General features: G+C 35.7%; 1 protein-coding gene across 1 annotated transcript in view; it reads right to left on the bottom strand.

The window, feature by feature from the left end:
• Window positions 1-23,194: 23,194 nt before the first annotated feature.
• Window positions 23,195-23,656, bottom strand: part of LOC139704178 (kanadaptin-like) — a 32,843-nt gene continuing 32,381 nt past the window's right edge. Inside the window, 1 exon segment of the mRNA XM_071607241.1 lies at window positions 23,195-23,655. Coding sequence (XP_071463342.1) covers window positions 23,320-23,655 — 336 coding nt within the window. The 3' untranslated portion in view covers window positions 23,195-23,319.

The raw sequence follows: 23,656 nt of genomic DNA on the forward strand, positions 1-23,656 counted from the left end.
TTTTCTGAATCACCTCCTCTTTCCTCCTAGGCTGCACATTTCTACTGTATTGACAAGTATAGCTCTAGTCTTATGCTATCACATACTTGTACACTGTCGTTGTACACACATGCTATAATTTCTACAGGTCTAAGCTGCTTGGTGAGAAATATATATATATATACAGTTTTCATGATGAAATAACAGCAATTTCTACTCCATCTTTAGTTCATGATAATTTGTTCTGTGTCCTCATCAAAACATTGTATTCTTTTTTTTGTTGTTTCTTACTGGAAATTTAAATCAGGGGCACACAGAGACTGGGTCACACATAGTTGCTTAGGGCCTTGCTATGATTCTGAGGCTGGCTTTAAACTCAGGATTATCTTGCCTTAGCCTCACAATCCATTGGGATTAGAGGTGTGTGCCATGGAACCTGGTTCTATTTTATTTTTATATTGAAATATATATTACTTCTGAAAATAATTTATTCTTGATATTAAGAAAGCATAGAATACCATTTTCCCCCACAAATAACTCCCCCCTTTTTTTGGAAAAGATGTCAATTTTTTGGGAAAAGATGTCAATAGTGCTAGGTGTATAATTTATTAATGTCTAAATGGCAAGTTTATTATTATTATTATTATTTTGCTATGTATTAGTTACAAAACTTTTTCTCTTCATATTATTATAAGGTATATACTCTTTTCTATAACTTTATAGCATATATCATTGTTTATCAAAATGACCTTTTGGGGGTTGGGAGGCGAGGGGAGGGATCATGGGGTTAAAAATGATGGTGGAATATGATGTATATTGTTATATAAAGTATATGTATGAAGAAGTGAATTCATGTAAATATAATTTGTATAAAACCAGAGAAATGAAAAATTGTGCTGTATAGGTGTAATAAGAATTGTAATGCATTCTGTTGTCAGAAAAATTAAATAAATACTGTAGAGTTCATTTTTTGCAATGTATACTCATAATTATATGAGATGCATTTTGTACATATACATGTATACTACCATTATATATAATTAAAAAATGATTACTACATCTCACATCAACTACATTTATTTCAAATTAATTTGTCTTTTGAAAGCACTGATATATGACACTCCTTGATATGTACACTTGGTGTGTCCTCAAATTTGTCAATTTTATATATTATGTTCTTTCCTTTATTCTCCTTTTTATAGAATTTCTTTTTCTAAATTATTGAGATTAATAAATTTTAAACAATTCAGTATAACAGTGCAGTCTGTAGATTTTCTTTTTTAACCTAAGACAAAATACATCCCAATTTTAATAGGCTTATTGTTATGTAAATGACTTTAAAAAACCTGTATATATAACACCCTTACCTGACCTTACTCTGGACTATTGATATCTGGGTGGAGGGGATCTTAAAGTGATCCATGGAAAAGACAGAACAGGGATGGATCAAGATGTGACCTTGGTGGATACTGAGTATGTAGTAGTGAGTATTCATGAAAAAGTATTGGTGGAATAGGTACGGGTAGAGAAAAAAGTGCTGTGAAGGGAAGAGAGAAAGAATGACCAACTCAAGAGTTCAGATTTAAAAAGTCTAATGGTGGAACAATGGTAGTATGAGGGTAAAGGGTAGTTTCTTTGGAGGCAGAAATAAGGTAGAAGTGAAAGAAAAAGGTAACTCTGGCACAGTCCCCAAGAGAAAGAGTCAAATGAACACTACTCTCTCTCTCTCTCTCTCTCCATATATATACACATATATATTGCAAACTTCTATAACATTAGATTAAAGTCAGCCAGCCTCAGCAATTTAGTGAGGCTCTAAGAAAATCAGTGAAACCCTTTTTTTTATAGAATATTTTATTAAAGGCTGAGAGTGTTTCTTAGTAAAAAAGCATATCTGATTTCAATTTGTCATGAGAGAGAGAGAGAGAGAGAGAGAGAGAGAGAGAGAGAGAGAGAGATCTTGCAAAAATTAAAAAAAATAATCAGTGGCACTGTTAGTTGCCGCAGTCTGCCTGGGCACAAAATCACGAGCCACCCACAGCCTTGTAGATTCAAACAGCAATTCTTTATTCCTGAACTGTCACCAGCACTCTACACGCACGTTCTGGGGAAAAAGCACTTCCACTGGGCTCTGCATCCCAAAATACTCTCTGAATCCCGTGAGAACTCAAAGGGAACTCAAGGAGTGGGCTGGGCCTGAGGCAGCAGGATACGCCCTAGTCCCAGCAGGGTCCTCCTTAAACCTGGAACCGCCCTAAACCCAAGGAGCAGGCGCCTGAGGCAGCAGGATACTCCCTATTCCCAGCAGGATACACCCTAAACCTGGACCCACCCTAATCCAGCAGGATCCTCCCTAAACCCGGATCCATCCTTGTCCTTGAGCAGGGTCACCTTACTCAAACATACATGCAATGTCACTGCAAATGACCTGGGTCCAAGCAAGCCCATTTCCACAATGGAGAGTCCTCTGTCTAAGCAACATGGGGTAAGCTGACAAGGAAATTGCCATGAGTCATTCTTACTTAGCTATGGCTCTCAGCATTTAGTGTCAAGGATTAAATAATTTAAACGTAATAGTGAGCTAGTTGGAAAACTCATCTAGGTTATTAACTACTGCTTGGGAAGTTAGTCTACTCTCCAAAATATAAAAGTGAGAGAGAAATTCTTTATTAAAGTGTATATAAGAAAAAAGGAGTTTTGACACAGCTTTTAGATGACCCAGACTGGGTCAACTTTAGCAGGTGATTAGGGTTCTGCAAAGATGATAAATCCTTGAGTTATTTGGAATAATGTGATTTTATCTAGTCTTCATAAATGAAGATTGAGGTCTAATATAAAGCATGCTTGGTAAAGGAAAAACATTTCAATGATAAGTAAATGTATGAATAAACACATAAAACAATATTTAACCAAAAGTCAACCTTCAGAATATTTATGCAATTATGTAATCACCAGTAATGTAAAAACAATGACAACTAAAGAAAAAGTGAATTAGTAAAAAACAAATAAATAATGTAATGAATGAATTAATTAATGAATAGCTAACAAGTGCAAAGATGTAATGTGACTGGAATTGTCAAAGTCAGCTTGTAGCCATGAAAAAATGTAAAGGTACATAGAAATGGTGTTTTACTACTTACTGAGACATACCCTATGAACTATAAATTCCACTCCTAGGTGGGAAGAGTTGAACACAGAACCCATTCACCTGGCTCTCTCACTTGGGAACTGTGCAAAAAATTACGTTTTTCTTTCCCTCAAATTTTATTGCTGCTTCCAAGGACACTACCCTCTATATTCATGCTATCATTGTAGACTTGTAGCATGTGAACCCCTCTATTGTTCAAGTTTTTCTTCTTTTTTTCATTGCTCTTTTTCTCCCTACCCCCATATCATCCACCAATACTTATTTTGTATAGCAAAATCTACATACTCAGCAATCACCAGTCTTATATCTTACTATATCCATTTCCTACCTTGTGCATGACCACTTTGAGATCCCCTCCATCAAAACATCAATAGTCCAAAGTGATCAGAATGGGGGTAAAAATTGCAGAATATTAAATGTCAGTTACACAACAAGAAAGCTATAAAAAGTGGGCTTCATTTAAAGGTGAAAATAAAAAGAAAATCTTTAGACTTCACTAGTTAAAATAAAGGATCAAAAATTTATGAGTCTCAATAATTTGAATTATACTTGTGAGTCACATTTTTGGGGGAAGGGATATAAGAACATTGCTGAAGAGTTTAAAGTTAAAACTGTTTTTTTTTTATGAGACAAAGAATAGAAAAATTAAAAAAAAATATATATATTAAAGTAATTGTGATATCATTTTCATAAAAATATATATACACGTATTTATTCATAAATTGATTTAACCTTATAAACAGTTATAAGTGTCAATACATTTCTCGCTGGGCGAGGTCCTATTATTGGAAGAAAACTTTGCCTTAAAATAACCCCATACAGAGGCATTTAATGCAATTAACAGGCCTTAAATAATAATAATAATAATAATAATAATAATAATAATAATAATAATAAGTGAGATGGGGAGGATTTCAGGTTGTGAAGCATACCTGTAATATAAGTTACTTGAAAAGACATCACAGGAGAATTTTATACATTTTCTGAAGACATATATGTATATATTATTTATAAAAAGTGTTTATGAGTTCTGTAGTGAGGGTGCACAAGTCCAATACAATTTTTTTTTTTTTTTGAATTTTTTTTTGTTGTAGATGGACACAGTATTATTAGTAGTTTCTTTATTGGCTTTTTTTAATATTTAGTTTTAGTTTTTGGCGGACACAACTTCTTTGTTTGTATGTGGTGCTGAGGATCGAACCTGGGCCGCCCGAATGCCAGGTGAGTGTGCTACAGCTTGAGCCACATCCCCCTCTTGGGTGGCTTTTTAATACGGTGCTTCATGTTCAACCAAGTACCTCATGCATGCTAGGGATGTTCTCTACCACTGATCCATAACCCTAGTCCCCAAAGTCCGTTGCTTAATGTATTTTTTTTGGTGGGAGTGTATGTGTGTAGTGCAGGGGATTGAATCCATGGCCTTATATAAGCAAAACAAGCACTCTACTGACTAAGCTATATTCTCAGCCCTGATCTGTAGTCGGTTAACAATGACAATGGAGCAGCCTGTCATTCAGACATTGATTCTGTGCCCACTTGGCTCAGGTTGGAGGCAGTGCCTGAAGCCTTGACCAATCAGTCACTTAGGTGAGAACTGTCCAATCCTCATGCAGCCAGTGATGAGGGGGAGGGCTTCCACAATCTTCTGTTTCCTTGGTGTCTGGAACCCGCCATTTTTTCAATCTTTTTGTAGGCTTCTGTTCTGGATCCGGAGCCCAGGTGTCTGTGCTATGCAGAATCTGAAAACAAACCACAGGGAGAACGCAGAGAACCCTGAGAGCCAGGAAATGGTAAGTGTGCCTTGTTATATTGAGACTGTGTAGGAAGGGGGCTTAAAGCTGACAGGAGTGGCAATGGTGGAAACTGGCAGTCATGGCTAGGGACTCCTCGTGGTCCTCTCCAGAGTCTTGTGGCCAGAGGGTCTCTCTGTGGTAGCTTAGCCTTCACCTCTGACTAGTTTAGTGAGGCTTAGATCAGCAGTTGAAAACCTGCGCATTTTATTCCATAATTGTATGGTGTTTTCAGCGTCTTTCTAAAGCCCTTTGTGGGCTTCCATGTGCCATGAGTCCAGCATGTCTCCAGATTTCATAGTGAAGACTGAGATAATTACCAGGAGAGAACTACAAATCCATTTATTGTATTCATGCATGAGAGAGGCTGTTAATTTTAAGGCTTGTTACTCATGAGGGTTTGTTTGCTTGTTTGTTTATTATTATTATTATTATTATTATTATTATTATTATTATTATTATGTGTATGTTGTTTTCTTTTTGGCACCATAAATTCAACCCAGAGGTGTTCATCCACAGATTCACATTCCCACCCCTTTTTTAATATTTTTATTTAGAGACAGGGTCCCTTTGAATTTCTTAGGGCCTCACAAGTTTGATGATGCTGGCTTTTAACTCATTCTCTTCATGAGTCCTGAGATTTTTAAATGTAGCAGAAGCAGTATCTCAAATCCAAAACAAAAATCTGAAATCCAAAACTTCAGTTTAGCTCTCCATAGGTCTTAGAATAAACCCCTAGTTTTCTAGCTCTCTGTTCCCATATCCAAAACTAGGGTTCTCTGTTCACAGAAAATAAGTATAAAATAGAATAGATAGTATAATAACCATGTAATGTGGATAATGGGCCTCACTCAAACACGCCTGGTGGCTAACCTAAAGATGTTAATGAGCACCATTAAGGCCTATTTCAAATGTAAAAGACCTTGAAGCCCACTTGTGGGAACACCTTCAACAAAGTCCTTTGTCCCAGGGGTGATCCCTGATTGAATTTGAAGAAAAAAAGATGGGTCATAGAAAGAATGAAAGCGAACCCATATAGTAGTCAGGATGCCTTTTCCAAAGCCTATTCTAAATGCATTATGCTTCCTGTTCTGCCCAAAATCATCTAAGATGGCACACAAAAATGAGGTTTTTTTTTTTTTTTTTTTTTTCCTGGTATCATTCCTCATACCACCTGGTGGGCGTTCTATTTCTTTTTGCTTAAATGGATTTTTTTTTCTTCAAAATTTATGAGACAAGCACTCAGATTCAATTTACAAACTGAGAAATTTTGGTTAATCTCAAAACTCCACTTTCAGCATTATTAATCATTTTCCCATGTTTTATTTCAAATGTATGCATCATTTATAATGTTTTTCTTCAAGAACTGGAGGGCATTTTTAAAAGATTTTAATTTATCATTCTGAGATTTTCATATGAGAAGAAAGCAGAATAAAAGTAGGTGACATTAAAAATAATGAATCTCTCCTAAATGAGATTTATGTGTCCCAATTAAGGATTTTTAAAAACTATAATGGGTCATCAATTGAGGGTTTATTTATTTATTAATTTGTTTGTTTGTTTATTTATTTATGGTCAGGCAATCTGGGGTTGTGGATCAGTGGTAGAGCACTCACCTAGCACGTGCAAGGTCCTGGGTTCGATCCTCAGCACCACATAAAAATAAGTAAATAAAAAATAAATAAATAAATAACCCACACAAACATTCCAAATATTTCAGGAAACTCTTTTATTCTGGTGTGACAGGAAAAAAATAAAAGTGGGACTAAGTTGAATTTAAACTACATTCACTTTCAATCTCTCTCTCTCTCTCTCTCTCTCTGTACTGGGGATTGACCCCAGGGCCTCATGCTTAGAAGGCAAGCACTCTACAAGCTGAGCTATTTACTCAGCCCCATTTTTTGGGGGGGGAGACTGGGGATTGAAGTCAGGGGGACTCTACCACTGAGCCACATCCATACCCTTATTTTGTATTTTACTTAGAGACAGGGTTTCACTGAGTTGCTTGGTGCCTCACCATTAATGAGACTGGTTTTGAATTCATGATCCTTATGTCTCAGTCTTGTAAACAGCTGATATTACAGGCATGCACCACCATGCCTGGCCAACTTCAATCTTTTTTTATTTTTTTTAAAGAGAGAGTGTGTGTGAGAGAGAGAGAGAGGGAGGGAGAGAGAGAGATTTTTTTTTTAATTAATATTTATTTTTCAATTTTGGGCGGACACAGAATCTTTGTATGTGGTGCTCAGGATCGAACCCGGGCTGCACGCATGCCAGGCGAGCCCACCACCGCTTGAGCCACATCCCAAGCCCCAACCAACTTCAATCTTAAGGGCTAAATTACACGCAATTTAGATCAAAGTCCATGTCAATATCTTGGTTATATATATATATATATATATATATATATATATATATATATATATATATATATATATATAATGTTGTTGATAGACCTTATATTCCAGTGACTCACATGTGCCAGAGAAGTGAGCTCCACTGAGCCCCAGCCCCAGCCCCCTGGTACATTTTTCATGGGGGATATTGGAGATTGAACTCACGAACACTCGGCTACTAAGACAAATCCCCAGGATTTTTTTTTTTTTTACTTTATTTAGACACAGGATCTCACTGTGTTTCTTAACACCTCACTTCTGCTAAGGCTGCCTTTGAAATTTTGATAATTCTTCCTCAGCCTCTTCAGCAACTGGGATTACAGGCTTGCACTAAAACACCCAGCATCTGGTACATTTTTAATACCTGTTTTATGTAGATTTTAACCAGTAGCCTTAACTTTTTTTCTAATATATATTTGATTTGAATCCATAACCCAGAAATCATTGAAACAGATTCTATTTTTTATCTGCAACTCTGCTTTTGGTTATGTCAGTGTCTGAGTTAAGATTCCCCATTAAAGAATTTACTATGTCTTGTGTTCTCATTCTGACCTCCCATATGACCTAGTTTTAGACTATCTGAAACAAGGTTCCCAGAGATTCCAAATTTTTTGGAGTATTTAGAAAACACCACTCTCTGAGTCTTGTCTTCTAGGGACCACTTTGAATTTTAAGTGTGTAGCTTCTGAAGGGATGGACTAATTGGATGCTTTGCAACTGGAAGGCATTTTCTGATATACTTTCTCTCTAAAAGGTACTTTATTTGTTTCCTTTTATTAGATACTGTGAACAAAGGTGCAATAAAAAATAGATGTGCGGCAATATATTTAGCAAAAGGATTCCAAATTTTTTACATACATAACAAAAGTTGTTATTATTACTGGATTGTATGGCATTTTTAATGACAATTATTATTATTTTTTTTTATTTATTTAAATACTGGAGGTTAACCCCAGGGCACTTTACCAGTGTGCTACATACCCAGTCTCCAACACTTTTATTTATTTATTTATTTTTGAGAGAGTGTTTTACTGAGTTTCTTAGGACCTTGCCAAGTTCTTGAAGCTGGTCTTTAACTTGAAAATAAATCCCTAGTTTTCTACCTCTTATTCTCCTAAGCCACTGGGAGTACAGGCATGTACGATTTTGCACTGCTACCCCAAATTATTCCTAGTGGATTATGTGGCATTTTTAATTGGGGCTTTTAAAGAACCTTAACACTTTTATAAAAAATATATTTATTAAATTTATATTGTCACCAATATTTTTACATATTTTTGTACCCTTGAATCCCTATTAATTATGAGATATTTGCTTGGTTTTGTATGGTTTGGTGCTGGGTATTGAACCCAGAGTTGCATACCACTGAGATACATCCACATTCTTTTTTATGTTATATTTTGAGACAGACTCTCATTAAGTTGATTGTAGCCTTGTTATGTTACTGAGGCTGTCTTTGTACTAACAATTCTCCTGTGTCATTTCCCATAGCTTCTAGAATTTCAGGCATATGCCACCACACATGACAATTTTAGATTTTTATAATAGCCATTCCAACAGCACTGCATAGGCTGAATAAAATCTATTTGATTAATGCATTGAATCCCTGAGGGAAGTTTATGTGAAGTGGCCAGTGTAGGAGTGTTGTGTAAAGATTAGCAAGGATTGTGGAATGTGATAGACACTACTATCTAAAGTACATATATGGGGCTGGGGATGTGGCTGAAGTGGTAGTGCACTTGCCTGGCATGCGTGCAGCTGGGGTTCTATCCTCAGCACCACATACAAACAAAAATGTTGTGTCCGCAGAACACTAAAAAATAAAAATAATAAAATTCTCTCTCTCTCTCTCTCTCTTTCTCTCTCTCTCTCTCTAAAAAATTAAGTACATATATGAAGACAGGAATTGATGTGAACATACTTTATATACAAACAGAGGTATGAAAAATTGTTTTATATGTGTAATAAGAATTGTGATGCATTCCATTGTCATGTATTTAAAAAATAAAACAAAAAAAATCTTTATGTTTATTGCTGAGTATCAAACTCAGTGCTTTGCACATTCTAGCAAAGTAGTCTACAACTGAGACACAACTCCAGCCCATGTACCCAGCTTTTTATACTCTCTTTGTAGTAATCAGAAACAACTTTAAAAATTAAAATTGCATTTATATCACTTTTCCTAGTATGGTAATGTATTACTAAGTAAACTTATTCTTAGTATTTAAAAAATAATAATCTAATGGATGACTGTTATTTTTTCCAGGGATTATTTTATCACTTCTTTAGGCCTTGGTGAAGGTCTTTTTTTTCAGAATATAGATTCCTTCTATTAACAAATGGGTCCATGCTAACTGTGTTGAAAATAGTGATTCTAAAACTTCACACAATGCACACATTTCCAAGAGTATAGGGGAAAGGGAAAGACAATATTCACAACCAAGAAACCATTTCCCATGGAAGCACAGTATCAGTGTGCAACCTGGAGTGTAATCTAGATCTTTCAGTGGTAAGGGTGTTTAAGAACCACAACCATAGGTTTTTGGGATCCTCTAAAGTACACTGAATGGCTTTAAATCACGTACTCTTCTTCAAACTAAAATTTCTGCTACCTACTTAAAAAATAAAGCACTATGAATGAGAAAGGTGAATGAGACTTAAGTTCTTTGGAGGTACTGAGGTTGACATTTAATTATAGTTTATAAATAGTCAAATAAGAAGTGCCTTTGAGTTGTCTCAACTTTTCCAACACATGATATAGAATACTTAGGTGAACTGACATGAAATAATGAAAATGCATTTCAGGGAAGTGATATCACAGAAATTTTCAGGGTAGAATCTTGGCAATGTGGGAAAAATATATTAATATATATATGTTTTTCTATAGAAAAAAAAATAAGTGATAAGTACATGAGTATGAGGGTAAATTCAGTGTGCCTCATGCATTGTAGGTTGAAGGTAATGATAAAGTAGTAACTGAGGAGATCCAGAACTCTATAATCCTGGGAGACATTAATAGCAATTTAGAAAAAAGAAAATATAGTTAAATCCCTTTAGATTTACCTCTGTCCTCTGTTCCTCTTATGAATTTGATTCTGTCAAATGAGATTATGTGGGTATAGTTCTCTCTGAATTTATGTTTTCTTTTGTTTTTAGGATTTTGTCAGCTATGTCATGTAAAGCCCTGTCTTAAACTCACTTTGGGGGCTCTTTTACATCCTGTTCTGGACTGCAGAGCAGAGACTCACCTCACTCATTCTGTGCAATGAATTGACTTTTGTCAGTCTTTGCAAACAATGGTTGGAAGAACAAGCATATTGGAGTGTCTTTCATACCCTATAATATGGTTGTCAGACCCTGTGGGTTAAAGGGTAGTTACTTGCGATGTTTGCAAAATCTTCCCTATGAGAAGGGCTTATCTATATATATATATTTTTTTTTGTTTTGGAAGCCCCATAAACACAGAAGAGAAGCATTTATAGTCACAAACAAAGGAATGCCAGAAGCTATTAGATATGAGAAAATACAAAAATAAATAAAGTCTTCTCTTAGAGCTTTTAGAGGTAAAAAGTGTATTTCTGTTTTGTGTAAGGAAACGAAAATTTCTCTTTGGCCTGACAATATTTTGATGTTTTAAACTTGCTTGTAATTTCTACCTGTGTTTTGAATTCACCTATGCCTGGCTATCCCTTACCAGATAACAACCCTCTCTAAAACCTTACTGGTGCCTCATAAATTCTGGCTCCTGCTGACCAAATAACAATTCTCTCTAAATTTCAGTGGCAACTTATAAATTCTAATGTCTGGAGCTGAATTTATTTTCCACCTTGAAATGTTAGCCACATAGATCCTTAACCTGCTATTTGCCTTTGTATTATGATTGTCAAAATCTTGTTAGCTGTAAGTACCTTAGACACCCACCTCCTTTGTAACTTTTTGTGCTGTAAAAACGTTTTACTGATGATCAGGTGGATGATCTCTAGCATGGAATCTTGTAAGAGACAGTCCTGGCCAGCTTTTGTGTACACAATACAATCTTGATTTAATTTGATTTAAAATTTGAGTTAGTGGTCTTTTGTGTTTTGGTTTAACATTAACCTTTTTTTAAATGTCACTGTAAATAAAACCAAAGAACACAACAAAACTCCTGTAAATGAGCCAGGTGCATAAAAATAGTCATTCTTTACTGAAAGCACAGTATTCATTATAGAAATGATATAAGCTTAAAAATTAATTAAAAGATATCTCAAATATCAAGTGAGTTTAGGAGTTAGAAATTTTTTTTCTTTCAGAATATAGGTAGTAAAATAGGACAAAAGAGAAAATGTGAAGCATAAATATATTAAGTAATATGCAAAAAATCACCAAAATATTTATTACAAAAAACAAAAAACATATCTACAGAAATGGTTCAAAAGAAGCAGTCTTTTTGTCAGGAATAAACATTTGGACAGGAATGGAAGTTTTGGTTCTCTTTTTAAGTAGTTTTACTCCTAGTGAATAATCTTTTCACTATTTCTGCATTTTTCTGGTTGAAATTAATTATAATTCATATATCTGCAAAAAAGGTACTGAATGCAGAAAAATATTATTGCTCATGTTTAAATCACCTCCATTATTTGATCTTTCCCTTTTTAAACCAAAAATCTGCATAAAACCATCTCTTAATAAATATCTCTATCTCTGTATATTAGCAGCAACTGAGTTATAAAATTTGCTATGATCACTTGTCTCTTCATGTACTTAGACTATGAATTTGCTATTTAGCACTTAGGTATAAATCTCTATGATGTTCTCTATTTATTTATGTCACTTTGTTAAGTTTTATACCAAGCTCTTAGTATGTGCCTTAATTACTCTGTGTAGCAATGTAGGATTTATGTCTCATTTGTGACACTTTGTTCCCAGAACTGTGTCTAAAGGGATATTGTAAAAATGATTATTCAGGAAAAAAAATCTATCTAATATTATATTTTATTTTATATTTATTTATATAATTATGTATACATATTTTTATTATTTAGAAACACCCTTTGGTCTGAAACTACAGTGATACTAGTGTATTTTAGCTTGAATTGGTTGTGAGAATCAAACTAACAAGACTTTTATGTGTGTTGGTTGGTGATTTCTGCAACCTCAGGAACCTAGTGAATAATAGCAGAAATAAATAAGTAACTCTTTAGTTTGAGGCAGAACCACCAAACTAGATGATGTTTTGCTTCTGCTTTCTATCTCAATTATCAGAAACATACCTTTAAATTTACATGGAACTCTTTTGGAATTCTGTTCTGTTAGTTCTTCTAAAAAAATCAATGAAACTGAAAATAATGCAGGAAAGATAAATAATTAATTTCAAACAATTCATTTCTTAAAATAAATAATTTTTTTCAAATCACCAAAAATTCTGAAAAGTTACAAAAGTTAAAAGCTTTAGAAATATCCTAATGCAATTTCTCTTTTGCTCAGAACAGTAGACTATATCTCCAACTCATTCTTCTCTAGAATTGGACTGTGTGCAAATATAAAAAAAAAAGTGCTAAGATGCCCCAAATGGCTTATAAGTTTTAAAATCCTGAAAGGAGCTCAAATCTGCCATTTTTCTACTTTACAAAATACAAAATCTTAAATTTGTATACTTAACAAACATTTGCAGAAGTGTAATTCAAAATGACCTAAAAAAATGAAAAATATCATTGAAGGACTGACCCACTGAACATGAGGGACTTATAATATTGAATCCCTTATATTAAATGTCTTTTTATCATTGTCAAAATTTTCCATGTTTATATTATCAATATATTAATCAAAATTTTTATGCATTTAATAACAAATATCTAATTTCCTATTTTATTCAGTCTTTTAAAAAATTAGTAGTAATTAATATTAATAATTTAATTCTCATACTTGTGAAAGTATGAAACATATACGTTAAAAGCCATGGCTATAGCAAGTGAAAAATCCAGCCTAATTTCCTTTTAAGATTGGGAGCCATCTCATCACAAAGGCATGAAAAGTTAATTTCTGCTTCATTATAAATTACTGTGATTTGCTTTAAATGCCTACCAGTGCCTTGAACTCACCCATGTCTGGTTTTCCCTGATGAGAAAACAACCCTCCCTGAAACTTTAGTGATGACTCATAAATTCTGGCTTTCCCTGACCAAATAAAAACTCACTCTGAAACTTTAGTGGTCTATCATAAATTCTGATGTTTTGATCTAAATTTACTCCCTAAGTGCTAAATCATTTAGACCATTAATCTACTATGTGTCTTTGTATTATGCTTGTGAAAATCCTGTTATTCGTGTAAGTTCTCAAGTCACCCCCCTTTTGTAACTTTTTGTGCTATAAAACTACAGTCCTAGAGAACTGGAGTGCTGAATTCTTTTTCCATGGGTTTCAGGAGAGACTGATATGCTCAAATGCGGGACCACCAAAAGACCACCAGAGACCAATATGTAAGCACCAAAGAGGTGTTTATTCCAAGCTAGCTCAGTCCTCCATGCACACAGAAACTGATGGCTTAGAGGCCCTGAGCCTGGGGTTTGCAGCAGTTTTATAACTCTTTGGGAAAGGCAGGAACCCCACATACATCATAGCATCTCTTAGCAAATCATCACACACCTTGGGAAAATCATAAACAACTCTAAAACATGATTAGCACATTCACTGGTGGGAACAAGTTGGGTAAGCATGATTGGTTAGTACAAGATGGGGATTCATTTGAACAGATTGGCTTAGGCCATGAGGGGATTATATGCTGAACTATATGGTTTCCCAAAATTTTATCAATCACCATAAACTACTGGAAGTTTCATTTGGAATCCCAGGAATTTTCCCTGTCTCATGCTGATTGGTGGCTGCTAGGGGGTTGTTATGGATCCCCACCTAGCCTGACTGAGTCTGGGACACCAGGCACAGCAGATCTCTCCTGTTATTTGTAGATAAACAACTCAGCAGGTTGGGTATGAGCCTAGGAGTGCTCTGTGTGTCTTTCCAAGGACAAGAGTCATGCCCCCTTCCTTGGACAGTCTTTGCTCTGAGGTAGAGGATGGTTTCTCACCTTGTACCTTATGTTTTTATATATTTTTTTAGATGTAGCTGGACACAATACCTTTATTTCACTTATTTATTTTTATGTGGTACTGAGGATTGAACCCAGGGTCTTGCACATGGGAGGTGAGCACTCTACTGCTGAGCCACAATCCCAGCCCCTTATGTGTTGTTTTTGTTGGGCATTTTTACTTTAGGGGTTTTCTTCCCAGTTCAAAGTTCAATCTGTAACATAAAAAGAACAGAGATCAAAAAATAAATAAATAAAATTTGATAATTATTGTCATTTTATATTAATTCCTTAATAATATACAAGCATATATAATCCATAAACTGAAATGACTTTATATGTAAGTTTAAATGAAAATGTTCTGTTGGTTGGGTTAGTTCCCACTAATGGGAAAACAACCTTGCCTCAAAATAATAGCAGCCTGAGACTCTTGGGTACATTTCTCAGTTAAAAAAAAAAAAAAAAAAAAAACAGCACTCAACGACCTGAGATTCTAGCCCTTATTCATGCCTGGATTGGATAATATTCCCTGTCACTCAAAAAAGGGCTCACTTCTCTCAGATTCATGATCTGAAGCCCCTTCCAATCAAAAGCATTTTGTGGGAACTGTCCAATCATGTGTCATCAGGGGGGAGGAGGGTTGGCTTTCACTTCTTATCTCCTGAGTCCTCCATTTTTGCCATCTGTAGTCTCATACTTCAGAGTCACAGGTTGTTCTGCTGTGCAGGAACTGAGGATCCCAAGTAGCCCTACTCCTGAGAACCAGGAAATGGTGAGTGTGCATTGGCCTAGCAAGAGAGGCTGGGGGAGGAAGACTATTGGAACCACAAGACTGGCTGTGTTGAAAACAGGAGCTAGCACATTGGGACTCTGGGCAGTCTCTGGAGTCTACAGGCTTTACTCCTCCACTTGGCCACTATGTCCTCAGTCCTGCTGGCCAACCAGATGGGGAACATGTCAGTGGCAGAGACTCTTTGCTGCCTTCCTTATGCTCAAAGGGCATCCTCAGAATCTGCATAAAATATTATGTGGCAGGAGTGTTCCTGCAGCCCAGTGTCTTACCAGATGTTGGAGATTGACAGGTGGAATAATTATCAAAATCAAATCTCCAAGGTCCATTTTCCGGCAAGAAAGGAGCTGTCATTTTTGGATACCTAAATTCCTTTTTAGCTAGCTAATTTTCATTTTGACATTCTTTTATTTTTACTTTCTTCATTATTATTATTTTGTTTAAAGTTAGGTGAACTCGGGATACTGTACTACTTAGCCATATCCTTGGTAGTGGAGCCAGATTTACAGATAGGTAGTTAGTGTAGTTAGGTAAATTGGGTCTAATATCCAGTAAAATCAAGAATAAACACCATATTGAGGATGGAGTCCAGGATAGGGGTAATTGAAAATGTCCCCAAGGCCCTGAGCCCATCCCAAGAAAATTTTAATGAAGCAGCTCACCGCAAACATGGAGATGCTAATCCAATAGACTTTCCTGCCCAGATTGCTCCTTCAGCCCACCTGTCCTCCACACTTTGGGCCTTCCCACCTACATTCCAACACTGCAAGAAAACAGAACAAAGGACAGCAATGTGACAGGAATGCAGGATAGCTGAAGGAAGACCTTAGCTATAAAAAAGCTAAAAAGACCTTAGTTTAAAAAAAATCCCTTTCATGGATTCTACCTCTTGGGTCCCTTTTTTCTTCTGGGGAGAAGTCCTTTCTACTGTCCTTTAATAAAGCTTCTACTTTCCACTCTAAACTTGCCTTGGCACACTTCTCTGATGTTATACTTCAGCATTGGGGAAGCAAGGACTCTTCACCAGTAAACAGCCCTAACAGGTTTAAATTTATTTTGAGAAAGGTCCTAGCTAAGTTGCTGAGATTATTTTTGTTATGGTTTGATTTATCTAGAATTTGCTATTGCAATAAACCATAGCGTTTTTACATACATATGTATTCATATGGGAATCTTATTTATATTGTGATTCTTTATTATTGTAATATTATATTTTCACAATATATATGAATAGTAGGCCATGATAAGTTCCTTTTTTGCTCTTATAATTGAAAAGATTTTTGGCTAAAGTTACATATAACTTTGTAGATGAATTTTAAAAATTTATGCTTTGGTTTCTTACTTCATTTAAAGTAAAGCTTGATGATTTTTTTTATTATTACATTATTGTTGTATTTAATAGTCAGTTTATTTGACATAACCATAAAACATGAAATATAATTTGCTCCCCTTCAATATTCAGTAGTTCCCCTTTCCCTATTCTCTAAGTTTCTTCTATCATATATTTATTTATAGTTTTTTAAATTATTGCTTTATAGAATACACATAAAAGTAGACTTCACTGTGATATATTCATATTTGTGCATAGCAGTTTTGGTGAGATCTATTGTCAGTAAATTTGGGGGAAATGATAACCTTTGTAATGATGAGTTTTCTTATTTACATGGGATGTATAATTCAGTCTTTTATGTGCTTTGTGTGACTTTTATTTTCTCATAAGTTCTACATATTTTGTTTCTAAAAATGTACATATGTGAAATACCACTTTCCTAAGGCACCTATGTAAAATTTATACATAGTGTTTTATGCTCTTTTTTAAACTGGATATATTATGAAATGTGACTGGCCCCAGTGACCATTTTTCCTACAGATTATTATTTATCTCTTCCAAGATGTATATTGTATTGAGCCATGCCCTTGGGGTTCAAGTGTTTGGATGATTACCATTGCATACTTACATGTTCTCATGATCACATATGCTCTAATTTCAGTAAGTCTCTGTGATGGGGAGTATCATGTATATTCAATAGTAAAATATTTTCCACAAATAGATACTAATTTAAACTCCTTTTGAGTTAATGATTATTAATTTGTTTTAAATGTTCATCAATATTACTTAATTTTTCCCATGATGGGTTTTTATTTTATATTTCTTAAATTTCTAAATATTTTGAATTTTTATAGTTAATAAACATATTTCATGTATAAATTTGAAGTTCAGACTTTTGTCGTTTATATATTTTTGGCTTAAAAGATGAGAAAAGGATCCAAAAATGCAGCTAGAGATTGATTTGAAAAAAAAAAAAAAAAAACAAGGTTTAAATTATTTTTAATTGACTTTTTTCTTTACTCATCATTTATTTTAGGTTTCTTGTATGATTGTAAGGGTAGGTTATTTAAAGTGGATTCTAGGACTTATCTTTGTTAATTACTACAGGAAAAATAAATAAGAAATTTCTCTACACTATGGCTGCAGGAAAATGAATAAATTTCTTTAAAATCATATGGTAATAAAATTGTTAAATGACATACTTACTAAACATCCACTCCTTAAAAATTTTTTTTCTGTAATATTTTTGGCAGAGAATCATGAATTCTATTATCTGGATTTTGGGATTTAATATAAAATCATATGGAATAAAATTTGGCCAATCCTAGAAATATTCATACATAAATTGTTGTTTACTTAATGACATGTTGTGGAGATAGCAACTAATGAACATATTTATTTTTAGAAATAGTTACTTTTTTTGCTTTTTAGTTTCTAATAAGCCTTTTAGGTTTATTTCCTTCCTGAGTCACTCAGGGCCACTGATGTTTTTTTTTTTTTTTTTTTTTTTTTTTTTTTTTTTTTTTTTTTTTTTAATTCTGTAATCTCCAGGCATTTACCCTTCTAAGAAATCTTGTCTTGTGAGCTCTGTTTCTGAAGAGTTTCTTAACATGAAAGAAAAAAAAGTCTTTATGTTGCCCCCGAAATGTATTCTCAATGCACTCTCTTCAAAATGGAGAGAAAATAATATTTCCTCAGACTGACATCCCTGTGTCAGGAGCTAACAATACATTGATGGTCTTTGAAGAAATTTCATACAGTTCTGTCTCTGGGTAGTTTTCTGTGGGCTGCTGAATTGCCATTTAATATCCAGATACCCATGTTTTTTCATCTGTACTATGGGAATAATTTTAGAGGGAACAGATGAATAATGTTCTTCATGAGGCTATGAATACCTGTATGTTCTGTAGTGCACAGCTGACAAAGCCCCTGGAATACACTGTGCCACTCACATGAATTTTCTTTCAAAAGCTTGTAATAACCTTTTCACTTTAGGCATCCATGTCATCCACATTCCCAATTATAAAAGTTTGAATCTTTCTTTTCTGAATTCCACGTTTCGTTTCTCTTGTGGTACAATGTGGTACAAATAACTATGTTTTTTTTTTTCTTTCTTTTACACTGTGTTTCTAATAAAAATGTTCTCTGCTCCAAACCTATATTTCCCATGTCCAGCTATGTTTAGAAAATGACATAGATAATTTATTTGATTTTTTTTTTCTGTGAGGCCTGTTTAATTATTTAGGGAATTTTTTAAAATTAAGGTAATACCCAAATATGACATTTTAGAAAAGGCAAAACTATGGAGACAGTAAAAAGATCAGTGGTTGCCAGGGATTGGTGGGGAGGGAAAAATGAACAGGTGGATCATGCAGGACTTTTAGGGCAGTGAAACTATTTTGTTTGGTACTGTAATAGTGGGTACATGTCATTTACATTTATCAAAATTCACAGAATGTGCATCACCAAGAGAGAACCCTAAAGTAAACTATGGAGTTTCGGTGATAACATATCAGTGTAGGTTTGAGTGTGACAAATGCAGGCTCTGGTGGGGACTGGGACAACTATATGTGTGGGGCACAGGGCATGGATGGAAATAGTCTGTACTTTCTGTTCACCTTTGCTGTGAATCTAATACTTCTGTAAAAAATACAGTATATTGGGCTGGGGATGTGGCTCAAGTGATAGCACGCTTGCCTAGCATGTGTGAAGCACTGGGTTCGATTCTCAGCACCACGTAAAAATAAAATAAAGGCACTGTGTCCACCTAAAACTAAGAAATAAATATTTAAAAAAATAAAAAAAAAATTAAAATACAGTATATTAAAAATGTTAAAGCAATGTACTGGAGGGTTAAGAGCCGGACTTAGATATTAGACTGTTTGGGCTTCAGTCTAATTCACAGACTACTGAGTGGCCTTAGACAAGTCTTAACTCTCAGGGCCTCAGTTTCCTCAACTATAGAACTACTTCAGTGATCTAAGATTAAATGAATCATACAGGCAGTTAGCATAGTGTTGACACACTGGGGACATTAAATAAATCTTAGCTACTTTTGGAAATTTTAAATAAAAAAACAATTAAGAAAAGTTTTGACCTTTTAGGTAAGTTTTAGGCCCCTAATTCCTATAGTGAATCAAGAGACTTATTTTGATGTTAAATACATGCATTGACATTTTTTCTCCACTGTTCACATGGTACCACACTTTATCTTTTTCTTACAACAAATGAGTACCTATAACCAGGAAAAAAATTTGTTCCCTGCACCAAGATAGGAAGATCAGCTGCCCAAGACAGTGGTTTCTCTGCATAATTCCTGTCTGTCACCTAGATTCTAATGAATCCTACTGGATCCCCCCATCCCAATGCTGAGGTTCATTTGTTGGACAGCCATAACTGCTCCTAGGCCCTCTCTTCTGAGATCCAGGCCTATGTATTCAACTGCCTGGTGGACATTTTATTTAGGTGCCTCAAAGTGTTGAATTCATGACCCCTCCACTTTTACACCAGCCCTTCTTATTTCCCCCCTCAATGAATGACCCATCATCCACTCAGATGTGGAAATTAGCAGCCTAGGAATCTTCCTGGATTCCTTTCGTTTACCCTACACAACCCCCACCACCACTCAACTTAAGTCATTCTACTTTTACAAATATTGCTAAGATCCATGTGTCTCTTTCCTTCTCGATCTCCACTGAATTCAAGCCATCATAATCTCTCAGCTGGACTGCTGCCACTGGCTCCTAATTGGTCCCCGAGTCTTCTCACCTTTTTTCACTCTTTCTCCACACTATAGGTTGAGTGTGGAGAATTCAAGGTTCAGAATTCCTGTCCAGGACAGCTGACTAGGGACACCCTGGTTGCAGTTAACTATTGTGTTCCTGCTGCGACCAAGTATTTTTTTTCTAATGACTAAATAACATTACTTTTATTTCTGAGAAAAGGAGCCTTGTGGGAGGCGATCTTTGCACGTGATCTGAGTTACCTCCCTGGCAAGAGGGAGAGTGAGAGGCGCTTAAACACAGCGGTGTTAAAAGCCTTCCCCACCCTTTCCCAGGTCCGAGGGCTTGTCTGTGCAGTGACATGCCTGGCCACTGACCTGAAGACCCAATCGCCGCCCCTGACCTTGGGATGCTGCCCCCCTTAACCTTCATTGGATGGGATTTTCCCTGGAATTTTTGTTCTCCAATAAAATCTCACTCCCTGGCATGCTCTCCCTCTCTCACTAGTCTCTTCTGTAAACCTCACCACCGCATTAGGTGGCTAGAGGCGGGAGCTAGGAGAAGCCATCTTGGAGCTGTGTTAAAGGTAATGAGAGTCTGTCTCTTTAATTTAAAACTCACTAGCAATTTCTTATGAACCGAACCTTCTTTCATGAAGCTCGCGCTGGTCGCGTGGCAGAGAGACTGGTTTACTTTAACTTCTGGTAACCATAAACTGCAACCCATATATTCAGGAGGAGATAATTGGTATTCTGAATACAAATCTTCCAAATATGCATGAACTGGGACACGCTTTTTTAAAAAAAAGGTATAAGGGAACATTTTGAACCAAATAAGACCTTGAAGATGAATCAGTCTAGACCAGGGGTCTGCCAACCAGCCTGCTATTTGTTTTTATAAATAAACACATTAGAAAGAAGTCACACTCACTCATATATTGTTAATGCTATTTACAAGTGTACTACAAAAGCAGAGCTGAGTAGTTGCATGCAACAAATCATACAGCTTACGAAGCCTAAAATACCTGGCCCTTATAGAAAAAAATTGGCTGAAGGAAAAAAGTACTCTTGAGGTTTGTCACCCTGGGTTGTACATCAGAGACCCCTTGTAGAAGGGGTCACCTCAGGGATTCTGCTTCAATTGGTCTGCAGTTAAGATCCAAGTACTGTAACTAAAAACTTAAATTTCTCCTCAGTTGCTGAGATTACACAGGTGTGCATCATCATGCCTGGCTTGTGTCCCCTTTTTAAAATAACAACTACTAACATCTATAAAGTCCTGTACTAAATCCACCTCCATCATCTCATCCAATCCTTAAGTACATTTGAGGTTCTAGGAGCTGGAAGCTTTGCTAGACTTGCTTGAGATAACAAAATTGAGACTCAGAGAATTTAGTCCTATTCCCAGTCTCTATTTAGTAAAAGGCAGCTAAGAAACATGTGTAGGTCATTTAAATCAAGTCCACTGCCCACAAATTACATATTTAGATTTTATTTTGGCATGTGGAATCCCACTTGCTTTCAGTGTCTGTAGACACGAAAGCATACCTACTATTCCCAGAACCTTAGAAATCTGTCCTCCTAAAGCTGTCTATCCTCCTATAGCTCCTGGGATTCCTTAGGGTCACTGGAGGAGAGGATGTGTGTGTGTAGTAGCTCCAATCCCTGCACCTTCACTTCACCCAGAGCAGATATATTTTTACCATTCAAATATTAGGCTCACACATACAACTGTGTTTGAATAGAATTTCATATGCAAAGACCACTGATGTGGCTCAGACCTCTGTCCATTGTTTTAATCCAAATGTCATGAACACTGCCCCCAAATTCCTGACACTTCTTATATCATCAATCAGTTCTCCCTATTGGTCTGAATGAAGTCCAAAGTACGTTTCTCAGAGTACCAACACTCTTTTGAAAGATGAAGGACTTACTTTTAGTAGACAAGAACTTCCCCCATCTGTCATGGTAACTGGAATGGCTCATTACTTCTTCCTGCCTACTGTTGTATATACTGCGTAATGCATAATAAAAAAGCAACCAGTCTCATTCACTCTCTGGCTGGGCCACAGCATTTCTCCCCAATGTCTGCCTTAAGCCTAACCCAAATGCTCTCTACCTTGCTGCATCCCTTTACTTTCCCGCTTTCTATCTATGGAAGTAAAGTGAGGCATTAATTATGGGGAAAACGGGTGGAGTAAGACATCTTTTTACATTTCTTTGTTCCCAAGAGGAAAACACAGAGGTGAGAAAACACACATTGGGCGGAACACATTCAACTTTTCATTCCATAACAATATTTGCACCCTTCTGTAAGAGGAGGATGACTAATTGATTAGTCAGAGCCAAGATATTCAATGGGATGAGTTTTTATCAGACTGGGGCCCGAGTATATGAGATGGTGCTATCTATGGTTAACCTTGTCCTGATAAGTCAGGGTCTATTCTCAAATGTAGAGTGAGGATTAGGGTTGGAGGCAGTAGGAAACTTTCACTGTCAATCTAAATTTAGTTCTAAGAATGACAAGGACATCCAGAGTCAGATCCATGAAATATTCATATTTCACATCTGAGGAAGCAATATTAGTGAATTCTACACCCTAACTGCCAGACATAGCCTAATGCTTAGGAAAGCACAATTCTCCATCTTTTTTTTTTAATTGTGTTTCTGGGGATGGAACCCAAGGACTCAAGCATGCTAGACAAGCTACACCTCTAACCCACAGTCCCTAAATCTTAAATCAAACAGGCAATCAGTATTAGGGGCACTTTGACTTTTCATTTTATAATAGCATCCCTGTTTCTCACTTTACTATTTCTCAAAATATAGGGTTCCCTTCATACACACACACACACACACACACACACACACACATATATATATATATATATATACAAAAATAAATACTTTTAAACATAAATTCCCAAATCAGGAGAACTGGATAACAAGATAAATTCAAGAAGCCAAGAGCATGGAAGAAAAAGTCAGTCACCAGATTTTACATAAGATCATCTGAACTTCTCTGGCCATTCAACTTCACATATTATTCCAAATACTCTATGTCACATAGTCCACAAGATCTTCCTCTGGGACTCTGATGTAATCAATAGCCATACTTGTCATTAAGATGAGTTCTGCCATCTCCACTTTGGCCTTCAGGTGGAACCCACACACAGTAGTCTGGGTCATCTTCGGGATATTTAGAAGAAAGTGTGGGGGGAAATTTGCCTGGACCAGGAGCTTTCTTTTTCTTCAATTCATCTCTGCTTTTCTCATATTCATTCTTTGGTGCTGATGGTTCTTTGCAGGATGAAGATGTTTCATTAATCTCTTGATAATTTTTCTTCTGTTCCATGTGGCTGATTTGAGACATGTTTTCATGGTTTTTTGTTTCCTTAGAACATGTGAGATCTGTGGGAGAACTCATTTCCTGCACTGAA

This window comes from Marmota flaviventris, unplaced genomic scaffold (genome assembly GCF_047511675.1).
Source record: "Marmota flaviventris isolate mMarFla1 unplaced genomic scaffold, mMarFla1.hap1 Scaffold_43, whole genome shotgun sequence".
Taxonomy (NCBI): Eukaryota; Metazoa; Chordata; class Mammalia; order Rodentia; family Sciuridae; genus Marmota; species Marmota flaviventris.